Raw genomic sequence first — 22,650 nt, forward strand, 5'->3', positions numbered from 1 at the left:
TAGGCACTGAGATGTTCTCTATTTTTGGATTGAACTAAACTCTCTGGCCTGGCATTTTGGCCAGGAGAGTTAACCAGCAGTGGCATTCAGAAGGAATTAGCAACTTTTACTGTTTGGTTGTTTTTAAAATTATGCTTAACCTCATTCCTTCCTAACCCCCTACTCCCAAAATCAAGGTGGTGTACTGTTGGACTTGAGTAATCAGTCTTTCAAAAATGAAGAAATGAAGAGCTGTGGTTGAAAGATCTATTTTAACTTTGTCATTGTGTTTATAGTGTTTTAATATCACAACTTTTTAACCTTTACAACCATAATATAGTAGAATAAAAACGAGTATTTCTTATTACCTGAGTACGTACCACAGTTTACTGTCTGAGTTCGATCTTGGTTTGATTTTTAAGTTTCAACGAGATTTACAAAATGTCAATTTAATTTCGAAACTAGGGAACCAGTTTTCCTCTAAGAATGCTTGTCAGAAAAGTTTATGTTCAAACTTTTTCATTGGATTTCTTAGCTTGAGTCAAAGCTAAATTGGCTTAGACCTTGATTTTTCCAAAGTTGAGGTCATTCAGCTTTAAATGTTCCAGACTTTAACCCTACCAAATAATATTTTCAAACTTGGGTTGATTTAGGTCTCAGTGAGATTTATAAAACAAGTCATGTGATTGTCTGTATTGTAACTGAACTTTCTGTTTGTAGTTTGTAATAGTGACCGTCCATATTTTAAAGTATTAAGTACAGGCAACAGGGTTAAGATGGAGCTATGAGCGTGAGGTAAAACCAACCTGATTTTCACCAATGTCCCAGAAGTCTTTACTGTTGCTCATTTAACTTGGGTGCCCTGTGCTAAGAGGCATGCCTGAAAGCTGCATGCAGTTGCACTGATGCCAGTGCTTGCCAAGATGCTTTTCTTAGAGCCCTCAGAAAGAAAGTGCCCAGCTAGCGGATTTTTTGCTATGTATGCTTTAGCTGACAGATCACAGCATTGTTTTTCTGTGGGAGTGATTCACTGATCATTCCTGCTCATCTCTTCCTATTAGCTCAAGGCAATAGCACTCTGAAAATAAAGATTACTTTCAGCTTCCTTTTTTTTTTTTTTTTTTTTTAAGGAATGGGGACTTGGTGGCTGCAGGGGACTTTTAGTGAACTATGGAGCACTTCACAGCTAGGTCACTAGTACAAATCCTGCCCAGGTGGGTAGCAGCCAAAACTTGTTACTTTCTGATGGTGTTTCAGTGGCCTGTGTGACATAGAGTTGGTCATCTCAGTCCAATTCCTGGTTAAGTGCCCACATCACAAACAATCATAACCCTGAGCATTGATTGTCCTCAGGTACTTGCAACTTCTGCAGAGGGACAAAGAATTGGATGAGCCACGAGCTGATCTCTGAAGGTGGTCTCTTCAGGCCAGAGGTCAGGGATGTTGATGTGAAAAGTGGGATGGTGCCTCACTGGGAAAGTGCTCCCCTCGAAGGACGATGGCATTCTTCCCTCCTCCTAACTTTCTTTGTGCTTCAGGGACAATTTTCCCCAGTGTAGAGATGATTTGCAGGAGTTGTGTACTCTGGAAGGGAACTAATGATTTCCCACTGGTTACTATGGTTTACCCAGGGGAAGTGTGATCATTAAATGATGGACATAAGGAAGCAGCTGCCCTATTGTTGCATCAGTGTTGCCCTAGAAACTTGGGCATGCTGGTGACAAGCAGGGAGATGCAACTGATGGTCTGAAAGCAGAAATTCTCTTTTATAAGGATGAAAACATTTGATCTGATATTAACCTAAGCACTTTGACTTCTGCCTTTAAGTTCTTTTATGGTAAAGGGTGCTCAGATTCTGCCCAGCTGAGAAGCTGCACTGGCAACTTGCTGGGGCCTTGATGGCTGCAATCGATGTCTATAAAATGGAGTAGATTGCAAATGACCTCATCTTTTAATATAGAGACGTGACCTGCAGAAACTACAGGTCAGAATGTGCGATGTTCTGCGTTGATAACTCTCCCTTCTGCCTACACACACACACACAGAGTATCGAGGCTACACTTTTGAAACACTCAGCAGGGCAAAGTGACATTGACAAGGATCAGACAGTTCTTCTCTCGCTCTGTCTGTCAATGGTCTCTAGGGAAGTATGTATAGGAACACAAGCTTGATTCTTTTCTCTCTACCAACAAAGTGGCAGGATCTGTGGGAATGCAGTGATTCTCTCCTGACCTGAAGTGAGAGTTCACTCACTGATGCTGAATCACTGCAGTCACTTACTGTAAAATGGAGTGCATATAATACAGGATACAGTGACTATGGTGCCATTCAAATTCAGTCTACACTGCAGTACATTAGACTCTGGGAGAGCAGTGGTATGGCAAGCAAACATGGCTCAATCATGCATTGAGACGTTGATGTTTTATAAATCTAAATAAAATCAAATAAGGGATGCTGTCCTGAACGTGATGGTTAACATTGACTTTGTAACAAGTGTGTTAGCATCTTTAATTTCTAGCCGCACAACTCACTGAAGACTAACAGGAAAGAGCTTAATTTGTTTTATTTGAAGAGTAAACATTATAACAACACCTTTAATGGCAATGAGATTGCTAGCTATCCTTGGAAACAATTTGAATTTTCATAGGAAGATCTTGGACAGGTCTGAGGAAGTGGTCGTGCTAATATTCCTTCCCCTTTCCTTGCGGGGGACTGCGGGGGCGGGGGGCTCAACATGTTAACTTTTAAAATGTGTGTGTATTATAATGCATTTATCAGGCACCCATCACAATAGCATCTGAACTTCATAAAATTCTGCGTCTCTTAAATGTTCTATGTTCCTCTTAAATATAAATATGTTCTAGCAGACTCTTCAAGTCTCAGCCAATAGTTCATACAACTTCTAAGGCTTCTCTGTTCATTTATCTCCATGTTTTCATGGACATATTACACTTTATATATAATGCCTTTCATGTGATGGTGGTTTTATAAACTGGCATAAGTAGACGTTGCTTCATCGCTGCCAAAATGCAGCCATTTTGGGGTGGTGGTGGAAGGAATGGGAGATTTAACTGCACACAAGAATGTTGCACTACAATTTAACAGAGAGTAAAGAAAACTATGCCTATTTGAAATCATAGGACAAATTTAGGAAGCCACAAAGTAATTGCTTCCTCTTAACTGGAACTTTGGCTCTTGTGAAAAGTGCTCTGTAATCTCTGTGGACCACAAATAGTCAGCCCTCTGTGGTCTTCAATATCTCAACCAAAAGGTTACACTTCCAGAGCATTGGTTCAGTAGTAACATGAAGAACAAGTACAATCTACTCACTCGCTAATACATCTTCCTACAGAAACTTGGATTTTCCTAGGAGGTTTCCCATCAGAAGCCTGACAGGACTCTGCAAGAGTTATAAGGATTATTGCAATTAAAGTAGGGTCTAGACCACAGAATGATGGAGACAACCGTAGGCAGTGCTGTCTAGTTTCTCACCTCTGGTAGGTGAACCCTTATTTTAGTGGAGGACTCATATTATGGGATATTCAGATATCTGTCCTTCAGTCTTCTGCCTACAAAAGAGGTACAGTTCTAGCCATGTAAACATATGAGAAGTGCCATCACACTGTCATTAATTTTGCACCACGGATTTGGTACCGGTCAAAAGTGGGTGTCTTGATCCTAAAGGCTTTTCTGTGGTGCACATCACCTTAGTAGCTGAGCATCTCACCACACCCCTGTGAGGGTATATCCATATCACCGTTGTACAGCTGGAGGAGTTCAGATACAGATGTTTTGACTTGCCTAGGCTCATAGAAGAAGTTGTATATGGTAAAGCCAGGACCCATATAAAAATCTTATGGAATTGTGGCCGTATGATAAAGGTTACATGTTTTAAGAAGTGAGTTGGATTTGTTCAGCTCCTAATAGATCTGTCCACGTCACACACATCAGTGGCTCTGCAATCAAAGCGGGGGCGTGTGTGTGTGTCCAAGACTGAACAGGTGAAAGACACGCACAGGGGCCTCCTCCAGGGCAAGTGGGAGGCACATTGGCAAAGGACAGTTTGGGGTAAACTCCTACTGCCATACTGTGCCTGTTCTATGAATCAGTAGAGGACTTCAGAGCTGGTGATTGGTACTTTCCACCGGCAAATCAGTGTCCTAAAGAATATGTAAGTGGCTCCATAAATCTTCACTCTGGGAGCAGAGGCAATATAATAGTCATCTAACATCAGAGTGCTTCACAAACTAATGTAGATGGTTTTAAACACTGGTTAAAAGCTTTTGGGTAACACAAAGAAGGAACCTTGAATGAATAATGGGATTAAATTGCTATCTTTTAGGTCCTGTATTTAATGTCTCGATGCATTCGGACAACCCGACGGTTTACCAGGGCGAGCTGGCAGATCTGCTCTGCATTGTCACCATCGACAGAGCGGCACTTGAGCCAGGTACCCCACTGAACTTTATTTCATTTTTGTTTTTTTTGGAAATAACTCCGTTACCTTCACTGTACTGTACAACACTGGCAGTTGGGACACTATTCGAATAGGTCTACAAATCAAGAACAACCACAAAGCCCCATATTACTAGTCAAAGAAATGGAGGATATAGAAGATACAGGCCAAAAGGTTGTGTGTTGTGTGTATATAAAACAAACTGGTAGGTTCTCATTTCAGATCCTAGTGAAGAGGAGTCCTCATCACAAATCTCCATTACTGTTCACACTAACAGTCCCCATCACTGGCAGTCTCAGCAAAGAACCAAAGATTGAATGCGCCATGGGTCAGTCACCCTTAGTTCTTCGAGTGATTGCTCACATCCATTCCAGTTAGGTGTGCGCGCTGCGCGTGCACGTTCGTCGGAAACTTTTTACCCTAGCAACTCCAGTGGGCCGGCAGGTCGCCCCCTAGAGTGGCGCCGCCATGGCGCCCGATATATACCCCTGCCGGCCCACCCGCTCCTCAGTTCCTTCTTACCGCCGTGTCGGTCTTTGGAACTGTGGAGCGCGGCATTGCTGTCCTCCACGTCCCTAGCTCTCCTTGTTACTACCGTTGTTAGTTAGTGTTAAGTATAGTTAGTTAATTAGTTTGTAGTGTAAATAATATTGTACATAGTTGTTAGCCGGTCTGGGCTGTAGCCCTTCCCGGCACCCGGCACCGGGCTCATGCCTGGTTCGCCGGGCTTTAAGCAATGTGCGGCCTGTAAGAAGCCTATGCCGACCAGCGACCCTCACGACGCGTGTCTAAAGTGCCTGGGGGAATCGCACAGGTCGGACAAGTGCCGCATTTGCAAGGCTTTTAAGCCCAGAACAAAGAAGGAGAGAGACCAGAGACTTAGGACTCTCCTAATGGAAGCAGCACTTGACCCAGCAGCTTCGCAGGCTGTGATCTCTACACCGGCACCGGATCGCACCGGCACCGGAAAGACTCCCCGGCACCGACCTTCCCCGGCACCGGGTGCAGAAACAAGACCATCGAAGTCTGCAACTCCAGCCAGGCAGACTCGAATGGAGCGCCTGGCATCGACATCTGCCGCGGCGCTACCGGCACCGTCGACTCCGGGCCCGGTGGGTCCGTCGAGTCCGGTACCGCCGAGCTCCCCCATAAGATCTGGGGTTGAGCTATTGGTCCCATCCACTCCAGAGACCTTTGCCTCGGCACGGGACCTCATTGCCCTGACTGAGTCAACTCAGCCGCCACCCCCGGTACCTCCGGTGCGGGTAGCGTCCGGGGCAAGCCCATGATGATGGCGCCGTCTCGGGACTCACGCTCGCGATCGAGGTCCCGACGCCACGGTCGCTCGAGATCCCGCCGCCGCTCGCAGTCCCGGCACCGCTCCCCTCGGCGGTACCGGTCGTACTCGCGGCACCGATCGGCCTCCAGACGGTCACGGTCTGGTTCCAGCCGCCGATACCGACACCGGGACTCTAGGAGCCAGTCTCGCCGTCGTTCAGCGCACCGGTCGACCTCCCGGCACCGAGCTGGTGGCAGGTCCCAGTCCCGGTCGACCTCCCGGCACCGCGTCGGTGGCAGGTCCCGGTCCCGATCCCGGCACCGAAGCAGCAGCCGGTACCGGTCCAGATCCCGGCACCGAGACAGAACCCGGTCCCGATCCCGGCGCCGGTATGACTCCCAGTACCGATCCCCGGCACCGAGAACATCTTCAGTGCCGGACCGCGGAGACTCTTACCAGCCGCGGTCGGCCCCGCCATGGCCTTCCAGACAGCCGTCGGTGTCATCACAGGCGGACAGCGTATATGCGCTGGGCACCGACAGACAAGCGGCTCTCTTCCAGGACCCTCCGCAACAGGACCAGGGTCCGCAGCAGTGGGGGTTTTGGACACCCTGGGCGTACCATCAAGCCCAGGGCCCCCAACAGCTTCCTCCTAGGCCTGCAACGGCAGAGCACAGGGTGCCGGAGGTGTCGTTGTCCCGCCCCCCTCCCTCCCCGGAGGGGGAGGAAGGATCGAAGCAGCAAGACCCTGGTCTTGCTCCTGAGCCAGAGGCGAGGGCTGAGGCGGACCCCCCGCTGGACACTTTCTTGCCAGGGGTCTCCTCATCCTCCTCTCCTGATGAAGCGGTGGCTGGCACTTCCTCCAATAGCCCTCCTCCGCTAGATCTCAGGGCACATCATGACCTCCTCAGGCGAGTAGCACAGAATCTGAGCCTGCAAGCCGAGGAGGTCTCTGAGATCGAGGACCCCGTCGTCAGCATCCTCTCCTCCGATGCTCCCACCAGGGTCGCCCTCCCCTTCATTAGGACGATCCAGGCCAACGCCAATACAATCTGGCAGTCACCGGCCTCCATCCCCCCTACGGCGAGGGGCGTCGAAAGGAAGTACATGGCCCTCTCCAAGGGCTATGAGTACCTCCACGTTCACCCGACACCATGTTCCCTGGTGGTGCAGTCGGTGAACGAGAGGGAGCGTCACGGACAGGAAGCCCCAGCCCCCAAATCCAAGGAGGCCAGGCGTATGGACCTCCTCGGCCGCAAGGTCTATTCGGCTGGGGCCCTTCAGCTCAGGGTTTCCAATCAGCAAGCCCTTCTTAGCCGCTACGCTTTTAACTCGTAGGTGGCAGCGGACAAGTTTAAAGAGCTGCTGCCACAAGAGGCTCGTCAAGAATTCGCGGCGATTCTTGACGAGGGCAAGAAGGTTGCACGAACCTCGTTACAGGCCTCTTTGGACGCTGCAGACTCGGCTGCCCGTACCCTCGCCTCGGGGGTAACGATGCGCCGCATCTCCTGGCTTCAGGTTTCTGGCCTTCCACCGGAGCTCCAATACACCATCCAGGACCTCCCGTTCGAAGGCCAGGGCCTGTTCTCAGAAAAGACAGACCCCAGACTGAAAAATCTTAAGGACAATCGGGTCATTATGCGCTCCCTCGGGATGCACACGCCTGGGACGCAGCGCAGACCCTTCCGGCCGCAACAACAGCAGCAGCGTCGGCCATACCCCCAGTTCCGCCAACGGCAGGACCTTAATAGGCGCCGCGGCAGGAATGGAAGGCGCAGACAGTCGGGAAACCAAGGGGGGCAGAATCAAAGCTCCTCCAAGCCCCCGCCTGGGCCCAAACCTTCGTTTTGAAGGTGCGCCCGAGGGCGCAGTACCAGTTTCCCCCACGGATCCTTCCCCCCCGTTTTCCAACCGCCTTTCATTTTTCCTCCAGGCGTGGACCCAAATAACATCCGATCGCTGAGTCTTACGCACGGTGCAGACGGGATACCGCCTGCAGTTTGTATCATTTCCTCCCTCCCGCCCCCCTTCCTCGTCCCTCTTCAGGGACCCCTCTCACGAGCAATTCCTTCGGCAGGAGGTGCAGACGCTCCTCAACGAAGGAGCTATAGAGGCGGTTCCGGAAAACGAGAAAGGCAAGCGGTTTTATTCCTGCTACTTTCTGATCCCCAAGGCCAAGGGAGGCCTCAGGCCTATCCTCGACCTGCGAGAGCTCAACAAGTACCTAGCGAAGTTGAAGTTCCGCATGGTATCCCTGGGGACCATTATTCCATCCCTGGATCCGGGAGACTGGTATGCCGCCCTCGACATGCAGGACGCTTATTTTCATATTGCCATATGACCACACCACAGACGATTCCTTCGATTCGTGGTAGGCCACCTTCACTACCAATTTGCAGTCCTCCCATTTGGCCTTTCTATGGCTCCGAGGGTATTCACAAAATGCATGGCCATCGTCGTGGCACATCTTCGGCGCCGTCGTATCCACGTGTTCCCTTACCTAGACGATTGGTTAATTCGGGGCACGTTGGAGCTACAGGTTTGCAGCCACATCCGAAGGATCACCGGCCTGTTTGCTACCTTGGGCCTCATGATCAACGTGGACAAGTCCACCCTGCTCCCCTCGCAGAGGGTGGAGTTCATTGGGGCCGTCCTGGACTCCACCGTGGCCAGGGCCCTTCTGCCGTTGCCAAGGTTCCAGGCGTTGTCGGCGATTTGTTCAGCGCTTGCGGGCAGCCCCCTTGACATCGATACGGACATGCCTAACCCTGTTAGGCCATATGGCAGCATGCACATTTGTGACCGGTTACGCTCGGCTCCGCATGAGGCCCCTCCAGTCGTGGCTCATTGCACATTACCGGCCGGCAAGGCAACCACTAGACATGCTGATCACAATCCCCCAGGGGGTGTTGGATTCTCTCAGCTGGTGGCTAGACCAGTCCGTAGTGTGTGCGGGGCTCCCATTCCACTCGCCCCAGCCCTCGGTGTCCCTAACGACGGATGCCTCAGATCTCGGCTGGGGGGCCCACCTGGGAACCCTGAGAACACAGGGCCTGTGGTCCCCGCAGGAGGTGAAGCTGCACATCAACATGCGGGAGTTGAGAGCGGTCCGCCTTGCTTGTCAAACGTTCTATCACCAGCTTCAGGGTCGTTGTGTCGCGGTACTTACCGACAACACGACGACCATGTACTATATCAACAAGCAGGGCGGCACCAGATCCTCCCCCCTATGTCACGAGGCGATGCGACTCTGGGACTTTTGTATAGCCCACTCCATTCACCTCACGGCTTCCTTCCTCCCCGGAGTACGGAACACGCTGGCGGACCGCCTGAGCAGATCCTTCCTCTCACACGAGTGGTCCCTTCGCCCGGACGTCGCCCTCTCGATCTTCCAGAGGTGGGGTTGTCCCCATGTGGACCTCTTCGCGTCCGGGGGGAACAGGAAATGCCAGGCGTTCTGCTCTTTTCAGGGCCGGGAACCCGCGTCTATAGCGGACGCCTTCCTTATTCCGTGGACGACCCACTTGTTCTACGCGTTCCCCCCGTTCCCGCTGGTCCACAGGGTCCTTCTGAAGGTGCGGAGGGACAGGGCCCGCGTGATCATGGTAGCCCCGGCGTGGCCCAGACAGCATTGGTACCCCATGTTGCTGGACCTGGCCATAGCCGATCCAGTTCCCCTGCCCCTTCACCCGGACCTGATCACCCAGGAACACGGAACTCTCTGTCACCCGGACCTCCAGTCGCTGCACCTAGCAGCGTGGCTCCTGCGTGGCTGACCAGTTCTGAGTTGCGCTGCTCCACCCCGGTACGGGAGGTACTCTTGGGCAGCAGGAAGCCTTCCACTAGAGCGACATACTCGGCCAAGTGGAAGCGTTTCTCCTGTTGGTGCGTGGAGAAAGGTCTCCGCCCGATGGAAGTTTCGGTGGCCAATATTTTGGACTATATTTGGTCCCTCAAACAACAGGGCCTGGCGATATCGTCCCTGCGGGTCCACCTGGCGGCTATCTCCACCTTTCACCCGGGTGGGGATGGCCGCTCCGTTTTTTCTCACCCGACGGTAACTAGATTCCTGAAGGGGCTGGAACGTCTATACCCTAACGTCCGACTCCCTGCCCCGACCTGGGACCTTAACCTGGTGTTGTCTCGGCTCATGGGGCCCCCCTTCAAGCCGTTAGCTACTTGCTCCCTACTCTATCTTTCTTGGAAGACTGCCTTTCTAGTAGCTATTACCTCAGCTAGACGGGTGTCGGAACTCCGGGCTCTCACGGTAGACCCCCCGTATACAGTCTTCCATAAAGATAAGGTGCAGCTGAGGCCACACCCTGCCTTTCTCCCCAAGGTGGTCTCAGCCTTCCACGTCAACCAAGAGATATTCCTCCCGGGTTTTTTCCCGAAACCTCACTCTTCAGGCAGGGAGCAACAGCTCCACTCGCTTGATGTCCGTAGGGCTCTCGCGTTCTATGTGGAGAGGACCAAACCGTTCCGCAAATCCCCCCAGCTTTTCGTGGCAGTAGCGGACCGCATGAAGGGGCTTCCCATTTCCTCGCAGAGGTTATCCTCATGGGTAACGTCCTGTATCAGGACCTGCTATGAGCTGGCCCACGTTCCTACGGGCCGTGTGACTGCGCATTCTACCAGGGCGCAGGCATCGTCGCTGGCTTTCCTCGCCCGTGTGCCCATCCAGGAAATCTGTCGGGCAGCGACCTGGTCATCGGTCCACACCTTTGCTTCCCACTACGCCCTGGTCCAGCAGTCAGGAGAGGACGCGGCCTTCGGATCTGCAGGCTCCATGCCGCGACTTCTCACTCCGACCCCACCGCCTAGGTATGGCTTGGGATTCACCTAACTGGAATGGATGTGAGCAATCACTCGAAGAAGAAAAGACGGTTACTCACCTTTGTAACTGTTGTTCTTCGAGATGTGTTGCTCACATCCATTCCACACCCGCCCTCCTTCCCCACTGTCGGAGTAGCCGGCAAGAAGGAACTGAGGAGCGGGTGGGCCGGCAGGGGTATATATCGGGCGCCATGGCGGCGCCACTCTAGGGGGCGACCTGCCGGCCCACTGGAGTTGCTAGGGTAAAAAGTTTCCGACGAACGTGCACGCGCGGCGCGCACACCTAACTGGAATGGATGTGAGCAACACATCTCGAAGAACAACAGTTACAAAGGTGAGTAACCGTCATTTAGGAATGAGATTCAGTGTGGGGAAAAAGCTGTGTATCTTCTGTGGGTAGTCATTAAATCTCCACGTGTCAGCTTAGCACTGTTTGCCCAACGCTAAACATACTTTATATCTTGTTTTTACCATTTTAAAATTTCGTCAAGATGCTAACAATCCTTTCTCATTGCTGATCTCGTTAGTAATGAGCCTGCTTCTAGATTCAGGAGCTTTTGTATGAAATATCAAGAAGAAATGTTGCACTCTGTTCATTGCTAACATGGCAGGATGCACAGTGAATGCAAACCTTAAAAGGCTGTGAGGTTCAGAGAAGCACCAAAAGTTCAGAAATCTGCTTGACACTAGCGTGGCTGATCCTGATTTGGGGTAAAAATACCGTGAAATAGCTTTAAATGATATATTTGTGCTTTGAGAGCTCAAAAAGCTCAAAAACAAACAAAAAACTTAGGCTTGATGAGAGTTTTGGATGAAGGTTTAGCTTGGTTTATATTCTCTTCAATTTGTCCCTATTTGTTATGTAAATTAATACATGTGACACTTATGACCTCTGGAAGCATGATGCTTCTCCAAAAAGAATAAATAAATCGCTTTTTAGTACAGAAGGTTAGAACATGACATACCAAGAGTTACTCAAGACACCACCTTATAAAGTTCCAGGTTGGCCAGGTATATATGAATATAGAGGCAAATGCAGTGCAGTAGTAGTCTGCTAAGTTACTGCTCTGTGCTGCCTGTGAAAATATGAGTGAAGACTGTAGTGGGAATGGTGGAAACCTGGTTTGAGTGTCTTATTTGAATTGGTCTGTGGGGAGAAAGTTGAGTAAACTTCAGTGTCAACAAGATTCATAACCCTGGAGAATGGGTGTGGTCTGCAGCAATATAATTGTGTTTTTTGTGCCCCAATCTATCCTTAGTGTGCTTTTCAGAAGACCCCTTTAGGAATCAGCAGACAGTTTAGTCTCCATGGCTCATTTTCAGTTCTTGATGCCTCTGAGATTTCCAACAAGGAGGCCATTCAGTGTACATTGTAGTGAGGTTTATTATATGACTGATCTGGGGGTGTATGGCAAATGAGAGATTGGAGGTATCCGGACAAAGGGTGGAAGAATGATAGAGAACAGAGTTTTACACTGGAAAGGTGACCTCTCCAGGGAACTGCCAGTCCCTATGGCCAAGGTGTGAGTGGTGCAGTCTCATTGGAGTTGAGATGATTATTGAAAGCATTGATAGTGCTGAGAATTAGAAATGTCCCTGTCACCTGGAGCAGTCAGTGCAGAGTTTCCATTATCATAGCACTGAAGATAGTTGTAATTGATTCTGCTTCTGGGAATTGTCTCATTGTGCTTGGCAGATCTATTTCTGCAGATTCTTAGGTCTGTAGCAGCTGGGCAAACAGACCTGTATTCAGGTTGTACTGTGGATGTGCGCAGCAGGGAATAAGTAAGTGTGGAATTGTGACAGGTGTCCAGTGATCTGTGCAAACATTGTTTAACAAGATTTGGGATTCAGACCAGTCTCATCTGTGTCCTCCTGGAGAAGCTACATCTGGGCCCTTCAGGCATGCTTGGCACCTCTCCAGCCCTCTGCTGGACCTATGGATGGGAGTCTGATATCTTTTTGACCTGTTGGTGGCCTGGACTATATTTAGTGAGACAACTCTCCATATTGCAAAATTTAATTCACAATTGGAGTTAATAACTCAGTCTTAGCAGAGATGTCAAGGAAATGAACAGACCATGGAAACTCCTCTCGAATTGGAACTGACACACAATGCTGGGGAAAGCTTGCACCAATTGAATACATATAGAAGAGTTGATGTACTTTCTGGGTTGACTGAGGCTGGGAGGATTTCGGAGTCTCTTGAGATAACTGGAACAATGTATTACAGGTCTCCCTCTGCCCCCCCAGGGTGTGGGAAGTTAAGTGAAGGCAGAGCAGACATCACTGCTCTTCCAACTGTCAGCTTAACCTGCACAGAGAGAGAAAGCACCACACCTGGCCCAACCTGTATCTTCTGGAAATCACAGAAGTCAAGTGTCCATATTAAATACTTGCTGTTTTGGTCTCTGATATTCCAGAATTGTTCATTTTAGGTTATCTCATGAACACAGAAGAGGAGCTTTTTTTTTTTTTTTTTTTTTTTTTTTACAGGCGGCAGACATGTTGTTGAGGGCATTACGCCCAGATTTATGCTGAACTATTTTTATCTAAGCTTTGCAGCTCTTCTTCACAAGTGTGCAATTCTAATAGATGTTTATATTTCATGGAGTAAGGAAGGGAAACATCTGGGGTGATCTGTTTACACACTCAATTTTCATAGCCATCTGTGCAAAGTACTTATAGGAAGATTTTGAAATATTTGCTGTGCTTTAGAGAAGACAGTGTCTTTCTCTTTATCTGTCAGCCTATCTTCCTTTTGTTACGCCCAGTATAAATTAGAGTACTTATAATGCTACTGGTTCTAGGTCAGACTTAGGTGGGGAAATGTAACATGTCTTAGCTAGCTGAACATTTATCCATCATTGAAGGCACTTTTGGATGTGTCCCTCAGTGCTCTGCTCTGGCTGTAACCCTATTCAAAGAAGTGCTGCTGCTGCTGCTGCTGCTGCTGCTTTGAGCCTCCTCCTGGAGTGTGCATTATGGAGGGTTGGGACGCACTGGAATATCTGTCCCTGACAGATTCTTCATCTGCGAGAGCCAGTTTTAGTTTAACAGCTGTGATTGGTGCACTGAATTTGAATGGGAAAAAAATATATTTTACTTCTTTGAGTAAGGTAGTGCCTCTGGTGCCTCTAGGGCAAGAGTCTCTTCTATTAGTTCTGTAAAAATTCTTATTCTAACAGATAACAGCGTCTCCCAAATGACCTCTTCATAGGCCTGTATTCTCAGGTACTTGAGAGTATTACGGGGTGTCTCTCTGAAAAAGTAGTTTTATATGCTCCAGACAGACCCAGTGAGTGCCCTGGCAAATTAACAAAGCCAGCTTCTTTACCTATCTTGAAGTGTTACTCTCAGCTCTCTAGGAAGCCCTATTCAACCTCATATAAATTTAGTAAACAAAAAGGGGTTTAAAATTGTGTTTCAGCACAATTGCAAGAGGCTAAAAGAGCTCTGTTCTGTCGAGTGGCAGTGTGTAATGTGCAGTAGCTGGGCTGGGAATAGGATTCACTGTCCTGAGGACTGAGTGGCCAGGAAAGTAGCTAAAACCCAGACAGCTTAGTCCTGTGTGTCAAATTGGAATATGCATAACGATGTGCCTTACATGTTGATGATTCTAGCCAGCCTGGAGGGAGAAAGCAGGACACCACCACATTAGTCTGCCTGTAGAGAGGACCTGAGAGTTTCATGACCCAAAGGGATCATCAGCCCCCTGGATTTGTCACTGGGATATTATATTTCCCCCTCATAATATTCCAGGGTGCATTTAACCTCTCTTTTCCTGGTGCCTGATATCAACTAACATAAGACTGTATGGTAGGGGCAGGGCAGAATGGCAGGGAATTTGTGGTGACAGTGATCTGTTCCAGTGATCCAAAAATTAAGACCTTTTTTGTTCCCCGGTTAAAATTGATTCTTAGTATGAACAACTGACATGGGGATGGAGGAAAGATTTTCTTGCTTTTGGGGATGCCAGTGTATAACCAAATATTTAAATATGCTGTTTAATTGATCAGATCCTGGGAGCAACTGGACATATTTGCTACTAATCTTTAGAGAGTACCGAATTCATGTCCTGCTGTTGCTAAATTTACCATTATTTTGTAATGTGAAAAATCACACACAACTCAGGAATAAAGCAAATGATTTTGGCACACAGCCCCTTCAAGGGATATAGTAACGAGGAAATCTTTCAGGCAGACAAACTCTCTCCCCCTGATTCTCTTGAGTGCATTGGTACTGAGTCACTAATTATGCACTGTGTATACTGATACATTGGCATAATACTATTATGCCACAGTGTAATTACAAAAAGCTAGATCTAACATTCTCAAAATGACAGCAAGATCTTGTAGCTTTCAACTCATTATCTCTGTATGAAAGAAGAAGAGAACCTCAAATTAACAGTATAATTTTAAACAGAAAACAATTCTTCAAAGGTATGAATTTGCCTGAGACGTTAAAAAGACTTGTTTGTTAAAATTTTATTCTACAAGTGTAACCGCGTGTGACTGGGGACTTGGGGGAGGCAATGGGTCAGAGCTGTGTCATCTTTGATGTCATGTATCCTGGAGAATGTCCAAGTGTTCTTACTATGACTGGATCGAGCTTGTCTGATGTACAGTATGCGGAAGTAAGAGGAATTTATGAGTAATGTATATCTTCAGAGATTGGGTGTAGCCAGGATGTGTGGACCTGTTACCTCGAGTCACAGTTTCAATCCAGCTTGGTGGAGACAAAAAAGCTAATGGCTATCTTAATGATCTTTGGAATGAGTGGATGGTTCTCAGTCTGGCTTCTTGTGGACTGGTGCCCACTACCACATTCAGCACTAACAGGCCCCTTTTTTAGCAGTCTCCGCAGAAGTCAAGAACTGACTGGCCTATGGTGATGGAACTTCTCCTAGAAGTGGTCAGTTCAGGTACAGAATGAGGGACACTGGTGGTGAAGGGAGCAGGCAAGACAGAGGGTGAAATCCTGGCTCTATTGAAACAAAGGAGATTTTTTTCCCCTTGACTTCAGGTGGGACAGGATGTCACCCTGAGTAACTAAAAGTAGCCTCTGCAGTTACAGGAAGTAGGGGTGATCTCCATGGACTGTCTGTCAACAAATGTGCTTCAGGGCATTAACTAATCCCCAGGTGGGGTTGGGTAATGTTTCCCTTCTCCAGAACTGCAAAATACACCAGGTACTTCTGTGGGGGTTCTGTGGCATCTTCTGGTATTGGCCATTGTTGCAGAACTTACTGGGTGAATGGACTATTTGGGGATGCCAATGTCTCTTGCTATATAGTGTGCTCCTATCTGCTGTCTTTCCGTCTTTTCATTACAGAAGACATTTTACATGAAAATAGGACATTCTATTCCATAACGTTTATCTGCTCCTGCTACATATTTCAATCCTGCTTATGGGTACTTCCAGGTCAATTAATCATATTACAAACAGAATTATCCCCTCCAATACGGGAATAAGTAACAGGCTTTGAAATGCAATACATAGCTATTAAAGAGACAAGGTAGGTGAGGTAATATCTTTTATTTTACACAGAGCTTTTCTTCAGGTCCTTCCTGAAACATGAAGAAGAGCTCTGTGTAAGCTCGATCACTTGTCTCTCTCACCAGCAGAATTTGGTCCAATAAAAGATATTACCTCACCGACCTTGTCTTTCTAATCTCCTGGAACCATCATGGCTACAACTCTGTGTGCATACATAGATGTGGCACCTGCTAACTATAGATACCCCCTGCAAGTGTAGGGTAGGGCTAGGTATTGAGATTGAAGCTCAAATCAGGACTGATGGTGCTGATATCCTGCAAAATGTTAGTGATATTTTGGTTGGACCTTACTCAGAAATGGAAAACATGGACCCTTTCCAGTTTTAGATCTGATGTGGATCCAAAATTCTACAGAGTGGCTTGGATATGGGAATTCAACTAATTCATATTCAGTATCTCCTTTTCCCGCCACTGATCTTATCCAAAATTCATAAGGACGTGGGCTTCAATTTTGGCCCATCTCTGTGCTTAATGTGTAGGGGAATAAGAGATGCAGATAATGTATAGATGCAGCAGAATTGTGTCTAAGGCTGCATCCTCATTACGCACAAAGCCATGCTACCTACTACTACATCTGAGGCACTTGTGTGGTAAGAAGTGCTCAACACAGATTTCCTTTGACAGTGTGGGCTACTGATTATTTAGTTAAGAATAGTATTATTTGTGTGCTGTGTATTATCTAGAGCCCATTGACTATAATGTGGCCAGGCTGGGAGACCTCAAGATAAAGTCCCTGACTCTGGTGATCAAGGAAATAGTGTTAGGCCCCTCCTGCTTATCTTCCTGACATTGTGGATAGGTCAGGTACAGAATGGTCCATCCCACCCCTATCATCCCAACACACAGATTATGAGAATATCTCATTATTGCTGTCAGATGGGATCTATCTTTAGCAGGAGCTTTAGACAAGTTTGTGTTAAGTCATAGTTTTTTACGCTCTCTTTTTTTAGCAGCTTTCTGTGTATTACTCCTATGTAATAGCATCCATGCTGGTTTTCTAACCTGCTGTGCAGTGCACTGGGGCTTTAACATAGAGGATGTTGCAGTGATTAAACTGCATCCTCAGCTGCCAGCCTAATAGGGTTAAAAGTGCAGATCTGCTAAATGGATCAATATGATCTTGTATGAGCACGGAAAGGGACGGTTGTACTGATGGACTCTGCCTGCCTGTCAGCCGGTGTTAAAGGAAGCAGTCACTACCAAGACACTTGGTAGATTATCTCCTTGCAAGTGCCATGTGTGCAAGGCATAGTCCCTTCTGACACATAACTAAAGTAAAACTTTGGCAGAAGGGTGGGCTGTTTCATGGGCAGGATGTGAAGGCAAATATTGTTGTTTTATGAGCAATTCTAGCATGCTCATCTCTGTAGTACCTGGAGGCCTGCCTTTTTACTAACTACAGCTAGGAGCTTGTCTTTTTAGAGGAGAGACTTCTCTGCAAGCACGAGGGACTAGACAAGGTCAAGGACATTGTTTGGAAACTATTACCCACTAGCAAACTTCTAGCATTCTGCTCTTCAGCCCTTGTGCTTTAGTTTAACCATGTGGGAGTTACAAATGTTACAAAAGCCTGCTTCTAGGCTTGCTTAGCAAAGACACACCTATGAAATTAAACTTGAGATTTCAGCCTAAAATAGCAGGAAAAAGACAAAAATAGATCTGCTGCTGCCCCCAGTAAGTAACCCTGTCCCTCGCCCAGCTACCCATAGCCTTCCTACCGTTGTACCCCAGCCCAACTTCATGGCACACTTACTCTCCCCACAAGTACCTGCACGATTTACCCACTCTCCCGTAGTTGCTAAACCTTTGTTTTGACAATACCTTAATCCCATTCCTCTTCAGCTGCTAAACACTCATGTACTGCCCTCTACTAGAGCACCCCACTGTGACTCTTCCATCTGTTCTGGTCCCACTGACAGCCCTTCCCAGGAGCTAAAAATCCCTTGCTACCATCCCTGGAAAAAAAGCCCCAACCACCCTGTCATGGCATAAACCCCCACTCTGAACCTTAGCGTCCCAAAGATGGGGTACCAGCATGAATTCCTCTAAGCTCAATTACCAGTTTAGTACTTGTAGCGCTGCCACCAACCAGGAATTCTAGTGCCTGGTACACTCTGGTCCCCCCAAAACTGGCCCGGGGACCCTCAAGACCCAGTCCCTCTGGATCTGAACACAAGGAAAGTAAACCCTTTCCCTCACCGTTGCCTCTCCCAGGCTTCCCCTCCCTGGGTTACCCTGGAAGATCACTGTGATTCAAACTCCTTGAATCTTAAAACAGAGAGGAAAATTTATCTTCCTCCCTCCTTCTCTCTCCCCCTCCCAGACTCTTCCTGAGAGAGAAAGTAATCCTGACACAGAGAGAAATTAACCTTTCCTTTCTCCCCACCAATTCCCTGGTGGATCCAGACTCCATCCCCTGGGGCCTCACCAGAATAAAAAACAATCAGGTTCTTAAACAAGAAAAGCTTTTAAATAAATAAAGAAAAAACAGTAAAAATTATCTTTGTAAATTTAAGATGGAATATGTTACAGGGTCTTTCAGCTATAGACACTGGGAATACCCTCCCAGCCTAAGTATACAGGTACAAATTTGAACTCCTTCCAGCCAAATACACATTTGCAAATAAAGAAAACAAACATAAGCCTAACTCACTCTATCTACCTAGTACTTCACCATTCTGGACATATAAGAACCTGTATCAGAGAGATTGGACAGAAACCTGGTTGCACCTCTGGTCACTCTCAGAACCCAGAGAGAACAAGAACCAAACACTAGCAGCACACACAAAAACTTCCCTCCCTCAAGATTTGAAAGTATCCTGTTCCCTGATTGGTCCTCTGGTCAGGTGACAGCCAGGCTCACTGATCTTGTTAACCCTTTCCAGGCAAAAGAGATATGAAGTACTTTTGTTCTATTAACTCTTACTTATCTGTTTATGATACACCCCACTAAGTGACTCTTCTCTTTCTGCTGCCTCTGCTTTACAGGTGCCCACGACCCCCATAAACTCCCTATCATAATTAGATAGAATTCCAAGGATTGATGCCAAATATTGATCCAAGCCTACTTAGAGTTTCCTGCAATCATCATCTTCCTTGTGTGTCTGGTCAATTCAGAAATGAGGTTAACTGCCTCAGAGTTCATATGTTCATGATACCACCTGCACTGTAGTCCTTATGTGATTTACCCTGTTTGTGCTGGAAAGCTGAGTTGTCAAAGAGCAGAATGTACCAGGAAAAAAAAAACTATGTTGTATTTTGAGTCATTTGGGTATAGTGCTCCTTTATGTTCAGAGACACCAGACTGCGCCCATTTACTGACTGACTAACACTGTAAATATCCTTCAGAGCTTGCTGTCCTTGACAAATTCTGTTTGTCTTTAAATTCAGATGATATGTCCTTCGATGTCTCCTGGTTTGCTGTGCATTCCTTTGCACTGGACAGAGCCCCTGTCTTGCTGGCTTCCTTGGATCGGAAAGGGATTGTGAGCCAGCCCAGGAGGAACTGGAGCAGCGACGTCAGCCTGGAGAGGATCAGCCCCATGGAGTTCCGGCTGCGGGTGCATGGCTCGGAGGACCAGGATTTCGGCAACCATTACTGCTCAGTAACCCCTTGGGTACGATCAGCCACAGGTGTCTGGCAGCGGGAACCGGAGATCAAATCCAAGCCCATATTCATATCAGTGAAAATGGATGGTAAGGATTTTAGAGACTTTCCTTGTTGAGACTGGGGAATGTACTTGCCACATCCCTGTTGGAGCCCTCAAGTACCAACTATTCCCCATTCTACCCCCACCTCCACACGTTGGAGGCCCCTGCATTGTAGCTTCCTCCTTTCTGCAGAAGGAAACGGTACAGGGTACTTCATAGCCTGTCTGTACACCTGCTGTATTCTGCCAGTGGGGACGCTGGGGCTCAGGAATAGCAGTGATGACGCTTTGCCCCATATTGACAATAAAAACACCCGTAATGCTATTGGCCTGATGTGTATTGACATAGAACTAAAAAGCTTTTAAGTACTCTGCAATTGCCTCTAAATATGAAAAGTGCTAGTTCTATCTGCAGTTAAACTTTGCATTTGCCATTGCATGTTAAACTTTTAATGCCTGATCATACAATGTGCCCAGCAGTGTATCGTGCTTACAAAAGCAAAGCTTTCCCCTTTCCCAACCCATTGAGTGACCTGATACTTTGCACATCTATTGCATCTTTTAATCAAGACTCTCAACATGATTTACATTGTAAACTAACCCTGATGCTGACCACACAAGGGAAGTATTAAGCCATATCTATGTTACAGACTTCGGTAAATGCAAGTTCTATCAATGTAAAGCCACCGCAGTTAGTACATCGCTTGTGTGAACATGACTGCTTGTGTTGGTGTTGCATGTACGCACCAGGAGAGCTTGTGTCAATGTAAAATGCAATGCACCATGGGTAGGTATCCCAGTGCGCCATGCGCTGCCGTCTGGTGAAATATCCTTTGGGAAATTTTTGCAACGCGCACACGAATCGCGGGGAAGGGGGAGCAAGGGGTCAGATTCCCATCAGGCAACTTTCTCATCCCATAATGCCATTTCTCTCCTGTAACATTTTTGTGCCTTTTTAAAAAAACCTACAAACCCACACTTGTCAGTGTCCACCATCTCCAACAGAAGCATGGAGCCTGCACAGATGTGTACTATCGTCCTGAACATTACAAACCCAGAGAACAATGCCCCAGTATTTGCAGAGCTGCAGGAAGTAGCGCAACAACAGGGGATGTGATGATTTCTTCAAGGACAGATTACTAGTGAACACAGCAAAAAAAAAAATAAATAAATAAATAAAAAAATTCAAGGTTGTTGGTGGCATTCACAGAGCAGCTGCAGCAAGTGGAGTGCTGCTTCTGGGCCTGAAAGCCGAGCACTGACTAGTGGGATCACATTGTAATGAAGGTTTGGAATGATGAGTGGTAGCGGCAGAACTTTTTCAGGTGGGAAAGGCTACATTCCGAGCTTGCACCTGCAGTCCAATGCAGGGACATCAGAATCAGAGCTGCATTGATGGTTGAGAAGTGAGTGATGATAGCACTGTGGAAACTTGCAATGCCAAGTTGCTGCTAGTTAGTGGGAAATGATTTGGGAATTGGAAAATCCACAGTGAGAGGCTGCTTTCATGCAAGTGTAGGACCATTAACTGTATCCTGGTACGCAGGACTGTGACTCGGGGCAATATGCAGGACAACATAGATGGATTTTCAGCTGTGGGTTTCGAGAGCTGTGGCATGCATATCCCTATTTTGACCCCAGCCCTACTTGGCTACTTTTCTATGGTTATGCAAGCGTTGGTGGATCACCGGAGATGCTTCACTGCGATCAATGTGGTCAGGGAACATACATGGTGCTTCCATCTTTAAGAACACAGGGTGGTTCAGAAATCTGCAGCAGGGACACTTTTTCCAGATAGGTGGATTACTACTTGGCAATGCTGAAATGCCAGTAGTGATCTTGGGGGACCCCGCCTACCCTTTGCTCCCCTGGCTTATGAAGCCATATACTGTCCACTTTGACAGCCCCAAGAAAAGATTCAATTACTGGCTCAGCAGGTGCAGAATGACAGCTGAATGTGCTTTTGGCAGATGGAAGGGATGTCGACGGTGTTTACTCACTAGATTAGAGCTCTGAGAAAAATATCTCAATTGTTATAGCTTCCTTCTGTGCCTCACATAATGTCTACGAGGCAAAGAAGGAAAAGTTGCTGCTGGGATGTAGGATGGACGTGGAGCAGCTGTTGGCTGACTTTGAACAGCCAGACACAAGCACCGTTAGGAGAGCTCAATGTGGAGCTGTGCAGCTGAGGGATACTTTGAAAGAGCATTTTAACCATCAGCCATAGCAGTGTGGTGTAGTAGGCTGTGCTCTACCTGACCCTGACCTTTTGGCGGCTGTCAAGAGTTGTGTAGTGCTAGGTGGACTTTTACGTTCATCTTTTAACAAACCAGTGAATTGTGTGGTGCTAACTGTGCATGTATAATTATTACACTCGGTTTTTCACTTAATTTATGAATTCTGTGGCTCTGATCTCTTATGAGTAATCTAGTGGCACTCAAAGCACAGACATACCACAGAATGTGATGAAGTAGTAAAGATAAATTTATGTCCAAAAAATAAAAATGTATTGCATACCCAAACCAGTGCCAAACATTGATGTGCAAAGAAAAACCAAGATAGTGTAAAATTGTAATTGTAAATTAATAGAACAGAACTTTAAAATTAGAATGGTGGAAAACATTCACGTCCATGCCAGTCCATTTCTGCCAAACATGCACCAGCGCTTGCTCTCACAGGTCACTGTATGTGAAGCTGTGGTTTTCCTTACTGTCCCTTGGTGTGGGGGGATAGGGATGTGGCCCCTGATGCAAAATGGAATGTAGGGAGCTGCTGAAGTTGGAAGTCTCCATTGACCGTAAGGGGAGGTGCGTCTGTGACTGTTGGAGCTGTAGATCAACAAGAGTCTGCAGCATTTGTGTTTGCTGCCTGAGAAACTGCATTTTGTCCTGG

General features: G+C 47.4%; 1 protein-coding gene across 2 annotated transcripts in view; it reads left to right on the forward strand.

Moving 5' to 3' along the window:
• Nucleotides 1–22,650, forward strand: part of PTGFRN (prostaglandin F2 receptor inhibitor) — a 116,736-nt gene that overhangs the window by 86,003 nt on the left and 8,083 nt on the right. For both annotated transcript variants that reach the window (XM_050957527.1, XM_050957536.1), the window contains 2 exons: nt 4,322–4,429; nt 19,499–19,804. In XM_050957527.1, the coding sequence (XP_050813484.1) occupies nt 4,322–4,429; nt 19,499–19,804 (414 nt within the window). The remainder of the gene's footprint in view (nt 1–4,321; nt 4,430–19,498; nt 19,805–22,650) is intronic.

This window comes from Gopherus flavomarginatus, chromosome 1, assembly GCF_025201925.1.
Source record: "Gopherus flavomarginatus isolate rGopFla2 chromosome 1, rGopFla2.mat.asm, whole genome shotgun sequence".
Classification (NCBI taxonomy): Eukaryota; Metazoa; Chordata; order Testudines; family Testudinidae; genus Gopherus; species Gopherus flavomarginatus.